This window comes from Medicago truncatula, chromosome 5, assembly GCF_003473485.1.
Source record: "Medicago truncatula cultivar Jemalong A17 chromosome 5, MtrunA17r5.0-ANR, whole genome shotgun sequence".
NCBI lineage: Eukaryota > Viridiplantae > Streptophyta > Magnoliopsida > Fabales > Fabaceae > Medicago > Medicago truncatula.
In genome coordinates this window covers 27,471,854-27,490,384 of record NC_053046.1, presented here as the reverse complement: position 1 = coordinate 27,490,384, position 18,531 = coordinate 27,471,854, and the positions used below count along the sequence as shown (strand labels likewise).

Below are 18,531 nucleotides of genomic sequence, written 5' to 3'. Positions count from 1 at the left end.
AGAGTCAAAGAGAAGACCAAATGAATAGAAAATGATGAGGCGAAAATCTACAAGGGAGAGAGGCATCAAAGAAGTAGATATGGAGTTCATCATCAACACCATCTCCATATTAAAATAAATGTGGGATGCCCTTTTCTCTCCCCATATGCATCACTGTAAGGTGAAATTAGAATGACCATTTTCTATACTGCAACAACAACCAAGTCTTATCTCACTATGTGGAGTCGGCTACATGAATCAAATTACAACGTAGTGTTATGTCATAAACTATATTTGAATTCAACTCAGTGATCTCTAAAAAATTTCTAATAGTTTCTCTTATAGTTAGTCTAGGTATTCCTTTACCTCTTGTAATATGGCTATGTTTAATCTGATCTACTCTCCTTACTACATAACCAACAAATTTTCTCTCTATATGCTCAAACCACCTAAACCTTTCTTCCACCATTTTTTCTACTATAGATGCTACAAGAATCCCCCCCCTTTCTTCCACCCTTTTTTCTACTATAGATGCTACAAGAATTCCCCCCCGCCAATGTTGTCATTCTAATTTTATCCCACACCCAGTGCAATGTCCTCATATTCGTTATGCTTTGTGTTGATTCTTAACCATCTAACACTCCATTACAACAACATTTCTATTTCTTTGTCAATTTGTGCTATGGACCCAAGATATTTAATTTGTGTAATTTGGGGAATGATATGATCTCCAACTTTCACCTTTTAAGGTAGAAATACTTCTCCTTTTGCTGAAATTACTCTTCATATACTTTGTCTTGATTTTACTCAGGTGTAACCCATACCCTTGTAATGCTTGTCTCCAACGTCTCATACAATTCCTCCCTCGACTCTCCAAGCAAAACTATATCATCTACAAAAAAGTTACATCTCGGTGCTAACACTTGGATGTATCCCATAAGTACATAAAAAAACTAAAGTATAAATACAAGGACTTAGGATTGATCCTTGGTGCAATCCTATTTATATGATAAAATTGTCGGTAACTCCATCCTACATTCTTACACTAGTCGAATCTCCAACACACGTATCCTTAATCACTTTAATATAAGCATTCATAACCTTTTTCTTCTCTAGGGTTTTTTCACAAAATATTTATACGCCCTCTATCATACACCTTCTTTAAATCTATGAAAGTTAAGTGCAAGTCTTTTTATCCACACGTCGAAGTAAGTAGATAGCATCCACAATCAACCTTCACTCATAAAACCAAATTGGTTATCAGAAAATCGAGTCTCATTTCGTAGTCTTCGCTCAATTAACCTTTTCCCATAACTTCATGGTATGAATCATAAGTTTAATTGTCCTATAATTTGTGCAATTTTTGGGTATCCCCTTTGTTTTCATAATATCAGAATTGAAGTGTTCCTTTTCCACTCATCTAACATTTTCTTTGTTTGCATAATTTTATTTTAAAAGTTTTGTGAGCCACCCAATTCCTCTATCCCCATGACGGTCAGAAAAACACAAGAGGCGGGGCAGGGAGGGTATCGATTAACAAGTCAGAGTCAGCGTGCAGCAGATAAAATCAAACACAAGGATATATATATATATATATATATATATATATATATATATAGAGAGAGAGAGAGAGAGAGAGCATACACAAATTAATTATATTGGTTCCTCCTACAATCCAAGAGTAGTTTAGTCCCCTTGCATTTCCAAGGAATTTTCACTGTAATCAATTGATCAAGGACACAACCAAGAGACTTCATGTGCTCAAGCATACAAGCAAGGGAATTCCAAATGCTCAATCACAACTGAAAGAGAATTCAAAGATTTTACACATAAAAGAATGTTTTTTTTACACTTGATATACAATCAGAGGTGTAAGCAATTACAAAATGAAATAACACTCTTAAGACTCGGAATTTCTAAGATATGAACTTAATAAGAAATTCTTAGGTGTTCTATGCGCTTTTGAATTTGACAAGCATAGTTAAAATTGTAGAGTCTTGTTTTATTCTTCAAGTCTTCAGCTCCTTATATAGGCAAGGATTTGAGAGACGTTGGAGAGGTGCCAACGCATTAAGAGTCCTTGAGAAGCATCAAATCAAAGACGTTAGAATTTGTATGATATGGTTAATGTTGTTAGAAAAAACATTTGAAATCCATTGCTGCCAATAGAATTATTCGTTTCATTCCTTTTGTCCTTAAAAGTGATCCTTCTCAGAAGAAGATAAAGATGACTTGGCTTCTGGGTCCCTCAAAGTCTAGAAGCCACAGAGTCTCGGTGGCTCCAAGTTTGAGTGACTCAGAACCTGATGATCCAGAGTCTGGTCTTCACTAGCTTCTGGGCGACTTCTTCTCTTTTGACCAACATGTTAACTTCTGGTTAACCTTTCTTCACATCTTCTACTAAGTCTTTTACCTTCTCTTGGGCTTCTGATGCTACTATATATATTTAGATCGTATTAAATTTTAATCTACGGTCCTTCATACTATATCTGATTGTTCTTTAATAGTTTGCTATCATCAAAACCTTAGAGGTACTGTACAAATCCAATTTTGTTCCAACAATCTCCCCTTTTTTGATGATGACAAACATAAGTATTTAAAACAAATGTTGTTAATCTAATTAACAAGTTGACTTCAGGATTTGAGGTTTGTAAGCTCCCCCTGAGTTAGATAATCCAAAGGTTGAGGTTTGTAAGCTCCCCCTAAGTCTTATCTTGGTTAATTAAATTCATTTTTAATCAATAAACGTTTATCAAAACCTGATTACAACCTACTTAAGCTGGTTAAACAACTTTCATATGAGCTCGCGTCTGAGTCTGATTAACTATAACTTAGCATAAATTACTTCAATTGAAAAGCCAATAAATTATTAGTTCCTTTTCTTTTTGCGTTTAGACTCAGGACCTTAAATACTTATACTACTACTCCCTTTTTTTTTCATCAACAAAACTAGGAGAGAATTCATGCAATCAATTTTGAGAAAAACATTCATTCTTCATAGGCATAGAATATAGTGCAAGCAAAAATTATGTTACAAAACCAAAATATGTCAAAAGACAAGTGCAAAACAAAATAAAACTTTAGGGAGTAAAAATTCTAAGAGTGTGTTTGGATGGGGGAATGTTTTGAGGGAATGTAATGTTATGAGGAAATTCAAATACTTTGAGGTGAATTCCATTGTTTGGATGGGGGAATGTAATGTAATGTTAATGAAATGTAATGTTATGAGGGAATTCAAATACTTTGAGATAATTGCCTAGAATTTTAAATTCTTTAAAATTTCTAAATTACCTCATCCAAACACACTCTAAGGCTTCTGTGTAAGCAACCGCGGCAGGGTCCTGATATTTGCACTCATCTCATCTTGCTGAATCTTCATCTCATTCTGCCTTGTATCACACTGTCCAATTGCATACCCCTCTGAATGTTCTGCCTTTCTTCTTGATTCTTATCCAAACTCTCCAACTTAGCTTCTAAAACCTCTTACTTTACTCTATGAGAATCCAATTCTTCCTTGAGTGCTTCCATAGCAGGACTAAAATTGTTAGTAGTAAAAAGAAGAAACAAAAGAAAAAGCACAACAAAAATAAAAAGAAAGAAAAAAAAAATTTCGATTAGAAACAACTAAAGCAAGGTAAAAACTACCTGATAATAACTTAACTAGACCCCCTAATCATGACTCAATAAAACAAAACTTTTTTTTTTTTTTTTTGTATTTTTAGAATAATTGAAACGAAAAATTAAAAGACAGAAAAATAAAATGCAAAAATTTAAATGACATTTACGAATAAGTAATTTAATTAACTTAGTCGAAAATATTAATAATCTCTGACAACTACACCAAAAACTTGATGGTCGGATTTAGGCAAGTGTACCAATGTATATTAGGGTACCTAAATTCTCAGTATTCTAAAGGTACCCTCGTTTATTGAATCTTAGGAGAACATCAACATATTTCCCTCTCAATAGTTCTACAAATGGGCAACCTTATCTTGTCTGCCTTACGAAGTATGAAAAAAGAATAAAGTTATAATGGCGATTAAAGTCAAGAAGTCACTATGTTTCCCTAATCACTGTTAATCGTTGTCTTAGTAGGTTTTCATCAATATTATGTATGTAACCTTCCTCAGTATCGATATCTCAGGCTGGTTCGCTTCAGAGGATACAAATCTTATGCAGTAGTAAAATTAAATAGGATTCGACAAAATAACTGGATAAATAACTTAAATTAAATAATCAAACAAATAGAATAGATGTTCATTTTATAATCCTAACCTAAAAAGGTTTAGTTACCTTGGGTAACTAAAGAAAAATTAAAAAAGAAAAAAAATACACTCTAGAAACTTAGAGTGAGGAGAAAGACTCCTCCCTTAAAGTTCATAGTGCTAGCCTTCCTCTTGAACCGTTTCATTCTGAATGAGAAAATATGAATGATAGGAGATGTATTTATAAGGGGAATTTCCACCTGAAATTGAGCTTAAAAACTGGTTTTTTCACTTAAAAGTACCAAAAGCAGTTCTGACTCGCTCCAGCACACTTGGGCCGCTTTCCTGGGCGCATAGGTGTATTTTCAAGCGCCTTAAGTGTGCCATGACACTTGGGGCGCATGGCAGATACTTGAGGCACTTTCCAGGCACTTGGGGTGTGACACCTAATCCCAAAATAATGTACTTCATATTAATACAGTTTAAGTCACTTCAAACCGTTAAAATTATAGATTTAAAAGAAAATGTGACAAGGACATCACTACCTATACATACAATTCATATTCAATTATTTGAAAAATTAATAAAAAGAAAACTCTAGGACTAAAATTTGAAAATTACAAAGGTTGTACAAATTTGATTACAAGTATTGAGCTTAAATAGGAATTTAATCCTAACCCGATGTTATTTATCAGAGTGAACCATTTTTCCTAAATAATAGACGAACACAACTCAAGTCTTCTTATAAAGCATGCACTTGACTCCAAGACGCATAACCTATAGAACTTCGATTTCGCAACCGCATGACTAAGTCAGCGAGCACAAACAACGAATGAGTGAGTTTCGACAACAAACATTAGTAAAAAAATAAATGAGAAGAACACGCAAGAAATTAAGTCAAAATTGTATCACATCATAAACATAATATTCATAGCCATAAAGAATATACTTCACATTAGTCAAGAAAATCATTACAACAAAAGAATCAAAATCTTCACATACATAATGTTACAATTCAATCCAGAATAGTCACAACAAAGATAGTCACAAATAATAATCAAGGAAGTTAAGGACATATTTTCACAAGGTAATCAAGAGTCTTCACAGTGGAATAGTCACAATTCAGACGATGATAAAAATAGTCACAAATGACATTCAAGACAGTCAATAGCGTACTCTCACGAGATAATCTGCATCATTCTCAACTTTCACCAATCATAAGTATAGATGTATATGCAATACATCTCATCTCTTTATTATTAATGCATGTGGTATTAATCTACTCACCAATTTTGTATGTCAGAGTTATGTTACTGAACAATACATTCACCAATCTCACCAATACTCCTATCTCTAATATATATATATATATATATATATATATATATATATATATTGCATGAGAAGCCACAACCATATTTATCTCACCAACAACAACATACCGTATAATAATAATAATAATAATAATAATAATAATAATAATAATAATGGCTTCATATTCCTCTGCACAGTGTCAACAAGATACTCACCAATAGATCATTTCACATCACACCATTCACACAAGTATATATAGGGGTGTTTGCGGTTCGATTTGGATCGATTTTGAGGCAAAAACTCATCCGATTCAAAGATAAAATTATATGCGGTTCGGTTCTGAATGATTAATTTTAAAAAACAGATCTGATCCGATCCAATTTAATGCGGTAATTTAATTTGGATTGGTTTTTGGATATCCAAATTACAAATTGTAACTTTTTTTTATTAATAATAATCTTATAAAAATATGATAAAATAATAGGTTTGATACGGAATATAACATATGATTTATAAAAAAATTAATAGTACAAAATAAAAATGATTGATTATCTTTGAAACATAAGAAATAGAAACAAAATTGATTAAATTAAACTCATATGTAGTATCAAAAGAATTAAAAAGAAAATTAATAATAGCTTAATATAATATATTATACTTATAAAAATGGAAATATATATTAAAATATATGTAAGCGGTTCTGTTTGGTTTGGTTTGGTTTTGAAAATTCAATCCAAAATCCGATCCAATCCGAGCGGTTTTCATAAAATGTTATCCAAACACATCCAATATTTTTTTTGGATCGATTTGTGGTTTTAATTTGGATCGGTTTGGATTTGAACACCCCTAAGTATATCACCACCTCACAATTATATATACCTTCATCAAATAATTGAATAAATCAAGTACTTGCAACAAATCATGAATACCATCAAATTTATTAATTATATCAATTACCACACAACCAACATAATTTAAATCAAACAACACCTTAATCAAGTTTTTAAATCCTTTTTAACCTCGCACTTCTATATTTTCATATTAATTTAATTATTCTCTTAAAGGCTACACCTGTCACAGTGAGCCTCGAATGAATTGTGGGAAATATGACCATTCATCCCAATTATTTTACACTCATGTACTCGAACTCTTCTCCCTCACCCCATACATTTTTTATTTTTTATTTTTTATTTCATTTTTTGTTTTCACCATGCTAATACACGTCTTTAAACGGGAAACATCTGCCCTTTCGACTCCTCATACTCCAATTGGTTCAACTCAACAAATTATTGTTGAAGGTAAAAAAATAAAATGTGAGAATACACTCTAAAATGCAATTTCGAAATTACGTCAAGACACTTACCCAAAATTAGATAATTAACCTTCAGATGATATACGTAATATTCTCGCGAAAGTTTTGATATTGTTTTCATTAAAATCGAACCTTCCGTGAAGAAGAACATAACAAAATAACGAAATCCATAAACGCAAAAAGTAGAGCTTTTTGTAAAGGTATTGGGAAGGCTAAAATTTTGTAAAAGTGATTTTGATATACTAACACAACGAGAGAAACAACATACTAAATTTTGAGGATAATTGGAAAATGTTTTCTGGACAGCTGATTAGCATCGGGATGTGATTTCCCTTGAGTTTTACTTATCTCCCTCTTAGGTTAGGGTTTGAAGTCTCTCTTATTCCAAATACATTGCGCATTGGCCAATCCATTCTAACACTCATTGGTTCATATCTTCTCTTCTATTAATTAGGTCCACTTAACTATATACACCCACCCATTTATTCTCTTCACCCACTAATAATAAAAACTAATTTTATTTTACTCACTCATAACTAATATTGTCCCAAAAATACTCATAGTAAATACTATCCTTTTTCTAAAATGATTAAAATAATAAATCAATAAAGAAATATAACCTCTTTTATTACTTCTAAATCAAATAATTATTAAACCAAAACAACTACAGATGTAAGAAAAAATAATCAAAATATTACAAAGGCACCGATATAGTTATTTATAAAATAAATAATTAAATAAGATGTTAGTTAAAAATAATTAAAATAAAATATGCACACAGTTCTTATTAATTCACTTGATGTCAGAATAATAAGCAACATACATGTATAGATAAAATCACTTAAAATAATAACTAGATATTTATACAATGAATATATATATATATATATATATATATATATATATATATATATATATATTCAAACAGAATTACAAAGAAAATTGTTTGAAGTTGAACAGTTGATATACAATCAGTGATGTTCACAATACAAATCAGATAAAGACTCTAAAGACTCTAGAATTTCTAAGATATGAGCTTTGATAAGAAATTCTAAGTGAACTTTGAAGTGGAGAATAATTTCAACAGAGTTTTGGCTTAGCTAATGCTTGGTATTGTTCTTGTGAAACTCTGAGTCTTCACTCCTTTATATAGAGGTGTGAAAGAGACGTTGAATTGCCAGCACATTCAAAATAGAGTCGTTGAAGCTTTTGATCAATCACCAATAATTCTTTGCCTGATATGGTTATTGTCCTATGAATGATCAATTTCAAATGTATTCACATTGAGAAGAAACATTGTTGTAGGCAGAGCTGTTTTTCTTGTCTTGTAGCAGAGACAAAAACAGAGTAGTAGAGATAGTGGTTGTACAATTCGTACAAACGTACTATGTCAACGCTCTTTGAAAAATAAGCATCCAATGCCTTCTAAATTAGCCGTTGTTATACTTTTCCAGTCTTATGCAATCTTTAGACGAGTTTGAATCCTTTAAACAACTTTTGAAGCTTTAAGTTGCATCTCCTGATGAATTGCAGCTTCTGGTGATTCACAGCTTCTGGTGACGTCATCACTTCAGAAGCACTTTGTCTTCAGGAGCACTTTTAACTTCAAGAGCAGTTTTCTTCAGACGCTTTAACCTTCCATTTTTGTTGATGTATTTGCTCTTTACTTGTTCTTTCAAGACTTTTTAAGATGTCAAATTTTTGTCTATAGTCATGTACACTTGAACAAATATTAACATATCCAATTGACAATTTTTAATACTTTATTATTATCAAAACTCTTAAGGTTATTATTGCTAAACACATTTTCTTCCAACAGTTTGAAATACAATTTAAAAAAAAAATCCATATTCTCACTATTTGTATTTCATATTATCATAAAAAATAATGAATGTTCTCGATTATGAGTGATAAAAATTCAAAATATAATAATTTTATTTTGTTGACATTTTTTATGAATAAGATTTAATTATTATAATTATAAATGATAAAAAATAACTTATTTAACTATTAATTTAAAGAGTGGGTATACCCGTACACTCAAATATATTGGGTGTACCATAGAATTTGCCAAAAAAACAAATCTATTATTGTATATCCAAATCTAAAACAGACGCACATATCTCTATAAAAACACGCGCTCTGTTCTTACAACCCCTCACAGCATGGGTCACTTTTCCATCACCATTACCTTCATCTCTTTCATTTTTCTCTTCCTAACTCGCTACCACCGACTCGTTCATGCCGATTCACCAACTCATGTACCTCCATACTCCTGTGACACCACCAACCCACTTACAAAATCCTTACCCTTCTGCAATCTCAACCTTACCATCACTCAAAGAGCCAAAGACATTGTGTCACGGCTCACATTGGATGAGAAAATCTCTCAACTCGTTAACACAGCTCCTTCCATTCCTCGACTCGGTATACCGAGTTACCAATGGTGGGATGAAGCGTTGCACGGTGTTGCTAATGCTGGTAAAGGGATAAGATTGAATGGCAGTGTTGCAGGTGCTACTAGTTTCCCTCAAGTTATTCTTACGGCTGCTTCTTTTGATTCTAAACTTTGGTACCAAATCAGTAAGGTCAGTAACTCTTTTAATCCATGTTTAAAATTCATTTTTAGTACTTCTCATTTTTTTTTTGGTTGCCGGGGTTCAAACTCCAACCTTATGTATTATTATGTATTGTCCATATCAATTGAGTTAAGCTCACGAGGACGGTACTTCTCATTTCTTATCATAATAAGAATTTTTTGTATTTTTATCTAATTTAAAGATTTTAGTTTTTTTTGGATTATTTTAAGATATATTAATTACTTGATTTCAGTTTTTATAATAAGAAAACATATTATATTAGTGAATTTTTATCATCACTGGAGATGACTTGGTCTGGTGGTATAGGCTTGAGACCTTCGAGTATACAATTCTAATGGTCTCGGGTTTGAATAGTCTATACAAAATTTTGCTATAACTTTTAATAGACCCATTGTTAGTGAGGAAAATACTTGGGTGACTTTGAGATTTGGGTGATTTTAATTGTGAAGGGTGGAATTGATCCTCCACAATATTTGGTCATTGAGCTGATGTTTGGTTTTCAAAAAAAAAAAATTATGCTTTTTTATCTTAATTAAATTGTATGTAGGTGATTGGAACTGAGGCTAGAGGAGTGTACAATGCTGGACAAGCTCAAGGGATGACGTTTTGGGCACCAAACATAAACATATTTAGGGACCCAAGATGGGGAAGAGGACAAGAAACAGCTGGTGAAGATCCTTTGGTGAATTCAAAGTATGGTGTTTCCTATGTAAGAGGACTTCAAGGAGATTCCTTTGAAGGTGGAAAACTGATTGGAGATCGTCTTAAAGCTTCTGCTTGTTGCAAACATTTTACTGCCTATGATTTGGATAATTGGAAGGGTTTGGACCGTTTTGATTTTGATGCCAAAGTAAGTTTTCTTTTCTCTATGGCATATAGTCCTTGGATGATTAATTATGCGGTGAACATGTGAGATAAATCTTGCATCATGCACAAACTAATTTTCACCATTAGATCAATAAATCTTATCGTTAAATTGAAAGATGTATAAAGTGATTTATTAGTCAAATGTAGAAAAGATATTTGTGCATGATACAAAACCATTTTATTTGTGCTTATTAGACAAAGCCGTCGTTGGATTTGTCTTTTAGTTTTGCTTGTTGTGCTGTGCAGCAGAGCATGTTTTGTCTGTTTGTTATTTTTATTTTGAATTTCCTTGTTTTATGTCAGTTGATGAATGCTTGGAACTTGAATCATTTCTTGCATAATACAGCTCCAATTATCTTACTGCATCAATATAATTTAGTTATAGTAGGTATTATTGGCAAAAGAATACTTAATTTAATAATGAAATTAAAATATGATAAATAGGTAATAGCAAAATTTTGAAAAAAATTGATACCTGAATAAAAACAGAGAAAGTAACCAAGTTCTTGTTTGTTTACTTATATATGAAGACGTTGGATTGTCTTTTTGTTTTGTTTGTTGAGTTGTGCATATCATGTTTTGTCTTTTTGTTTTACATTTTGAATTGCCTTGTTTTATGCCGTTGATCAATGCTTGGAACTTGAACAATGTCTTACATAGCTTTGGATCATGAGGTGGTTTTGGATACATTTGATCATAATATGATATTACTATTAAATCTTGTTACGCTAATGATTCTTATTCTTATATTCTTCAACTTTAAAAATTTTCCATTAAAATAATCCAAATCCGTTATAATAATTCAGGTTACTTTGCAAGATTTGGCGGATACGTATCAACCACCATTTCATAGTTGCATAGTACAAGGACGATCCAGTGGAATAATGTGTGCTTACAACCGTGTCAATGGAGTTCCAAACTGTGCAGATTACAATCTGTTAACCAAAACTGCTAGACAAAAATGGAATTTCAATGGGTATATATATTTCAACTTTGTTTTTTTTAATACTTTTATCTACTTTTTAGTTCATACAAATTACAAAATTGGAAACACAAAATATGTAGTTTTGTATTTTTTAGATATTTAAAAATGAGTACAAAAATGTAAATTTTATAAGAATTAAACAATATATTTAACAATATATCCTTTATGAAACAATGTTTTTTACTCTATTGAAGGTGTGAGCAATGGCCTACTTAGTTGGTGAAACTTAGTTTTCAATTCAAACTTTTCAGTTCTCTCTCTTTTTGAAGCTACATATTTATAATGTATCATTCACCAAAATGTGAAAGTGAACTTTTACTTTTTTTTTACTTGATTAATAAAAATGACTTTGGGTGTTCAAAATCAGGTATATTACGTCGGATTGTGAAGCAGTACGAATCATATATGATAATCAAGGTTATGCAAAAACACCAGAGGATGCTGTAGCCGATGTACTTCAAGCTGGTATACTTTCACTCTTCCTTTGTTAATTTCATAATCACATATTAGTATTTATAAATCAAGGTTGTTGAACTCTATTCTAAAGCAAACTTTGTTTCTTTTGAGTAAATTCTAATCAAACTAGTGAAGTCTATATAAACTTGATTTGTAAACTCAATAATCACATAATAATATTTATAAACTAGTGTAATTATCATTATCTAACTCTATATCAATGGTTCCAATGGAAGGTACTTTTCTCACTTTGTATTTTGGTCACTTTAGTTTCCAATTTTTGCTCATGTTACTAACAAAGTCACATGGTTTACCCACATTTTCATTAGAGTCCCCACATATATGCCCCACGCCAAGCAAATTAAATAGCATACTCCAAAAATTCACAGCTGGACTTAAGTTGTGTGTCAAAGACTGTACTTGTTTTAATGTCTATCATTGGACCTGAGTACAGCCTAAAATTTATTTCAATTAGAGATTTACTATACATGCACTTTACCTCATACTTATTTCTTTGAGAGGTGTTCATTTATGCCTTTTAATGAGGAAGATTTGCAAGTGTCCAAGATAATTAAGATTGATCCATGCACTCTAAGTTTTATGGTTAAATTACTTGTCTTAATTTTAGTCAATGTGGACATTTACTACCTCTAAACTTTATAATCACACTTTATTTGCCTTAGTTTTAGCTTAGGTCAAAGTTCTTTACCTCTAAGCTCTATAACCACTTTAGTTATATTTATTTTGCAACAAAACAGAACATGACTTTACTCTTTAGATTTAATGCATGTTTAGATTGACGATGAATAGTTATCTTTATTTTGCAACAAAACATACACAAGTACTATTATAATCAAGCGAATTACATGTTGTGTAATCAAACTTTTCAGGGATGGACGTAGAGTGTGGTGATTACTTGACAAAGCATGCAAAGGCAGCAGTATTACAAAAAAAAGTACCTATATCTCAAATCGACCGTGCCCTACACAATCTGTTTACCATTAGAATAAGACTAGGCTTGTTTGATGGGAATCCAACAAAACTCCAATATGGCAGAATTGGTCCAAATCAAGTATGCTCTAAAGAAAACCTAGACCTTGCTCTTGAAGCTGCAAGAAGTGGCATTGTACTTTTAAAAAACACTGCCTCAATTCTCCCACTTCCAAGAGTAAATACCCTCGGAGTTATAGGCCCTAATGCCAATAAATCATCTAAGGTTGTTTTAGGAAACTACTTTGGCCGTCCTTGTAGATTAGTACCAATATTAAAAGGCTTTTACACTTATGCTAGCCAAACACATTATCGTTCTGGATGTCTTGATGGAACAAAGTGTGCTTCAGCTGAAATTGACCGAGCAGTTGAAGTTGCTAAAATAAGTGATTATGTTATTTTGGTTATGGGATTGGACCAAAGTCAAGAGAGGGAATCACGTGATAGAGATGATTTAGAGTTGCCTGGTAAGCAACAGGAACTTATTAACAGTGTTGCTAAAGCTTCTAAGAAGCCTGTTATTTTGGTGCTTTTGTGTGGTGGTCCTGTTGATATTACTTTTGCTAAGAATAATGACAAAATTGGAGGGATTATTTGGGCTGGTTATCCTGGTGAACTTGGTGGAAGGGCTCTTGCTCAGGTTGTGTTTGGTGACTATAACCCAGGTTTGTTTTCTTCTATGCTTTATCCATTGACAAATAAACACACATGTGATAAAATAAATGGATTTGGATTGTGTGCAGTGTTACTGCACACAGTTAGGTAACATCTGGAGATTGGACAGTTCAGAATTCAATGACGATTTGATTTTGCAACACTTGAAATTTAAACTGCTCAATCTTGATCGGATGGTTCAGATATTGCTAACTGCATGCAATGTAGTTGCAGCTGCGCACGACCAAGATCCTTAAAACATGTATAAGATAATATTTAGTTAAGCAAAAAGGGAATTTCATATTTTATATTTTATATTTTATATTGGGAGACAAGGGAAAGAGTCGCTTCGGTCCCATGCAACCATTTAGTAAACGCAACTAAATCTGAATTACTGGATGCGGAATGAACCTTGAACAAATGACAGAGATTATGAACCTTGAACTGAGTAGATGGTAGCAGAGGATCCAGATTCAAAGAAAATAGTCAAGGTCGCAACCACAATAGCAGCCAGAGTCTTTATGTCAATGGTTTTTAAAAATAGTCTGCAACTGTGATTGTGACCATAAAATGAAGACTATTTTCTATACGAGGGTTGTAGCAACGTCAAATATATTTAGCAAATGTTTTCTACAATATCATCCATGTCAATGCAACTTAAAAGTGTCCACAATTTAAAATATTGCTTATAGTGCTGTAAACTATATTTTTCAAGTATAGTTTCCTAAAACTACTATTACTCAACTAATGGGATGCTTTGTTATTTAGGGGGGAGACTACCAATGACATGGTACCCAAAAGATTTCATCAAAATACCAATGACAGACATGAGAATGAGAGCTGATCCCTCATCAGGCTATCCCGGTAGAACCTACCGTTTCTACACAGGTCCAAAGGTCTACGAATTCGGCTATGGTCTAAGCTACTCAAATTATTCCTACAACTTTATTTCCGTCAAAAACAACAACCTTCACATCAACCAATCAACCACTCATTCGATACTCGAAAACTCTGAAACAATCTATTACAAACTTGTTTCAGAGTTAGGTGAAGAAACATGTAAAACCATGTCAATTTCTGTCACATTGGGAATTACAAATACTGGAAGCATGGCTGGGAAACATCCTGTGTTGCTGTTTGTGAAGCCAAAGAAAGGTAGAAATGGAAATCCAGTAAAACAGTTGGTAGGGTTTGAGAGTGTGACGGTAGAAGGAGGAGGAAAAGGTGAAGTTGGATTTGAAGTTAGTGTTTGTGAGCATCTTAGTAGAGCAAATGAGAGTGGTGTTAAGGTGATTGAAGAAGGTGGTCATTTGTTGGTTGTGGGAGAGGAAGAGTACTCAATTAATATCACTCTTTGATGAAATGTAGTATTGAGAAATTATCAATCAAGTAACGAATAACCAATGGAAAGCTTGATGAGTTAATTGCAATGTGAGTCTACTTATGTAATGGAAAGCTTGATTGGCCCTGATAATATAATCATGATAATATATTTTTAGTATACGCTATCCTCCATCTTATGTCTTCAAAGGTTATGTATATTTTTAAAAAAACCAATGAGTAAATTAATTTAAGGCTAAATTGCATTTTTGGTTCAAAACTATTTATGTAGTATTGTTTTGGTCCCTTAATTAAAATTCAATTTATTTTGGTCTCTTAATTTCTCTCCGTTACATATTTTGGTCATTTCCGTTAGTTTTAATTCAAAAACGTTAAGTTTTCTTCATTTTCTTTTGGAATATTTTCTGGGATTCTTGTTGTTAAAGGTTGATGGAGATGATATGAAGATGGAAAAGAGGAGAAGAAGATGAAGAAAACCTAACGTTTTTGAATTAAAACTAACAGAAATGGTAAAAATGTATAACGGAGAGAAGTTAAGAGACCAAAATAAATCGAATTTTAATTAAAGGACCAAACCGATACTACCTAAATAGTTAAGGGATCAAAAATACAATTTAACTTTAATTTAATGATAATTTAAATTCATTTATTAAAATATCCTTATTAATATTATGCATGTCAGTCTATTTTCAAGTAAGCGAGTAGATAACATATTAGCATTATATATAGGGATTGTTATAATCTAAGACTTTCTAACATCTTGAAAAGTTTGTCGAGTAGGCTCAATAAGAGACCACTAATGCAATAAGTCCTGATAAATTGAGTATCATATATATAGGGATTGTTATTCCAACTAGCCAATTCGTGTAATTTATTTATAACAATAAATAAAATAAATAAACAATAAAATAAAAAAAAGGGTTGTGCAATTTGATCTATTTGCTCAGAGCAAGAGTTTAGGAGTAACATGTTTATGATTGCAAAATGTTAGCGGCTGTTAAGATTTTTAGAATCTCATTTATTCATTTGTCGGAATTAATTAATGGTCAAACATTATTCAGATATTGGTTAAATGTATTCTATTTAAGTGATGAGTTTGTGGAGTTTTATTTTCCTACATGCTGTCAAGTTGCACCTACTGATCGCATTGGTTTGCGTGTGTGAGGCCTTACTCTCTCATAGGTCATATGTTTTACTCCCCTCCAGCTATCGAGTTGCATCCTTACACTAGAGTTTCTACACGGGTTCATGCTTAGGGTCGTCAATCTTATAGGGGGATGCTCCCTAGCACGTAGATGTAGATGTATATGTGGGTTCTTACTCTTTCAAAGATAATTGAAACACAAACTTAAACTAGGGTTTCCTAAATTCTTAAGGTCCTAAAGGTTCTCTCGTATATGAATCTTAGACGTTCATCAACATACTCTCCTCGGTAGTTCTACAAACAAGAAGCCATATATCCCCTACCTTACCAAGGATGTAAGAAGATTATAGTTATTATGCTAGTTCCTAGGTTCAATTACCATTATTACTATTATTTCCCTAATTCGGGTGGTTAAACAGTTATATAAGTTATTACTTGGTTCATGTAGGTTATTATCGAATATTAGGTTATGTCACTTCCCTAGTTATTGTTATCTCTAGGTTGGTTCACTTGGGTGAAACTAAGAATTTGCATAATAAAATTAAATAGAATTCATAAAATAACAGAATAAAAAACTTAAATTAAAATAATCCAACAAATATGTGAGAGTTAACTTAAAATCAGGTTTCTGCAGAATCGTGGCACGATGGTTGGACAACGTGGCACGATGGAGGTTTCAGTTTTTTGAGGCAAGGCACTGGAAAAATCGTGGCACGATGGTGCGCTGACAGCGAATAACAGAAACGTATTTTTGGGTGCAGATTTGTTCCAAATTTTAAGCGATACTTTTACTATAAATATAGACCTTGTATCAGAGCAAACTTTGAGATAGAGGGGGCTGAAACAAGGGTTTAGAAAGACAACAACAAAACTAGGGTTTGTATAGAGTTTGTCTCTTTGGAACAAACACTAGGGTTTGTGGGTTGATTCACCTTGTGAAACACTATTAGGATTGAGTCTCTTGGTTACGGGAAGAGGCTGGGACTCTGGGTAGAATTAGGCGGAAGACTTATTCTTGTAACCCATTGATTTCTCTTTTGTAACGTTACTCATCATATAGTGGAACGGAGAGCTGCTCTCTCCCCCAGACTAGGTCAATTTGGACCGAACTGGGTCAACAAATTCTTTTGTGTTCTTCTCTTCTTTGTGTTCTTCTCGCCGTTGTTTTCTACTTTTGGCTTGTATTTAATTGTTCCATACACTTTATTTTGGTTGCTTGATTATCCCTTGCTCCACACATCAAGTTGTTATTGGTGTGATTCTCAACGAATTCAAAACAAAATAAAATAGAAGTTCATCTTAGAACCCTACCCTGATAGGATTTAGTTACTCATGGTAACTAAAGACAAATTACAAAAGTAATAAGACATACCATAGAGACATAGAGTGAGGAGAGAGATTCCTCCCTTAAAGCTCTTAGTTGTTGCCTTCCTCTTGAACCGCTTTGTTTCTAATGAAAAATATGAATGAGAGGAGTTGTATTTATAGGCAAAGTTTCCACCAGGGTTTGGGCCTTGAAATTGGGTTTTCCCGTTAAAAAGTAGCAAAAAGCAATTATTTCTCAGGCGCGCACATAACACACTTGGGGGGCTCATGGAAGACACCCGGGGCACATGAGTGCAATTTTACACACTTGGGGTGCCTGGATCACATCAAGAGGAGCACTAATGACAGATCATCTTACGTTATTCTTAGCATATTTTTTTGTCATTTTCAGTAGGATTTACCAGCAAAACGGATGAGTATTAGAGCAATTGCCTATGATTTCGGGACAATTGTAAGGCTTTCTATATTTGAGTTTGTAATCTATTCTTCCCGAAACATAACAATTCCAGGGTGTTTTGGATGTAATTCACGAAGAAATCATGCAAATTGAAAAACAAGAACATCCAAAGATTAGTAAAGACCTTGGGATGATCAAGAATGAAGATTCAAGAGACCTCATAAGACTTTACAGAGGGAGAAATTATGTTCCCAGATCCCAAGACATCTTATATGGAAGCAAACATCCAAAAAGATAAAAAAAAAATGGAAAGAACGGATCCATAACACACTCACATGCATGCGCCTAGGGCACGTTTCATGCACTTACGTAGCGACAAATCCAGAAAAAGATATAACTTGAAGAACAAGCACATATGCTCTCTAATCAAAGACCATTAGTGTGGACAAAGTTATAACCAACTCAACAACATTATCCACTGTTTTATGAAACTGATTTTTCTATGAAATCGAGAGCATTATAGTTTCAATTTTTATAATAATGTAAAATGTACAATGACTAATTAATAACGACCAAAAATTCCAATTTATAATAAAAGAAAGTAACGAAAAACATGAATGGGAGTAGATCTGACTAACATAAGCACAAAACATGCATACCTTCAAGGCTCAAAATTATAGTTCTCCATATATCAAATCATTAATTGAAAGACGGAAATAAAAAGATATGGTTGAGAATACACCTGTTATGGTAAGTAGGAATATTTTGCTTCTCTTTTGAACCTTTGAAACTGCAAATATTATTCATTGTCTCCGGATGTAGATAGATATCCACTTGAATGCCACATTTACTAGATAGGTGAGAGACATCGGAAATTTGCAGAACTAGTATATGGCCACGTCTAAACAACTATACATTACCTATAACTTTAAAATGTAGGGTTAACAGTGTTTTATCTCAT

General features: G+C 32.7%; 1 protein-coding gene across 1 annotated transcript; it reads left to right on the top strand.

The window, feature by feature from the left end:
* Positions 1–8,945: 8,945 nt before the first annotated feature.
* LOC11436086 (probable beta-D-xylosidase 7) lies at positions 8,946–14,865 on the top strand. Its single transcript, XM_003614960.4, has 6 exons — positions 8,946–9,398; positions 9,958–10,260; positions 11,084–11,253; positions 11,630–11,727; positions 12,609–13,373; positions 14,131–14,865. The coding sequence occupies exons 1-6, from the start codon at positions 8,976–8,978 to the stop codon at positions 14,718–14,720; spliced, it is 2,349 nt and encodes a 782-aa protein (XP_003615008.2). The 5' UTR covers positions 8,946–8,975; the 3' UTR covers positions 14,721–14,865.
* The last annotated feature ends 3,666 nt before the right edge of the window (positions 14,866–18,531 follow it).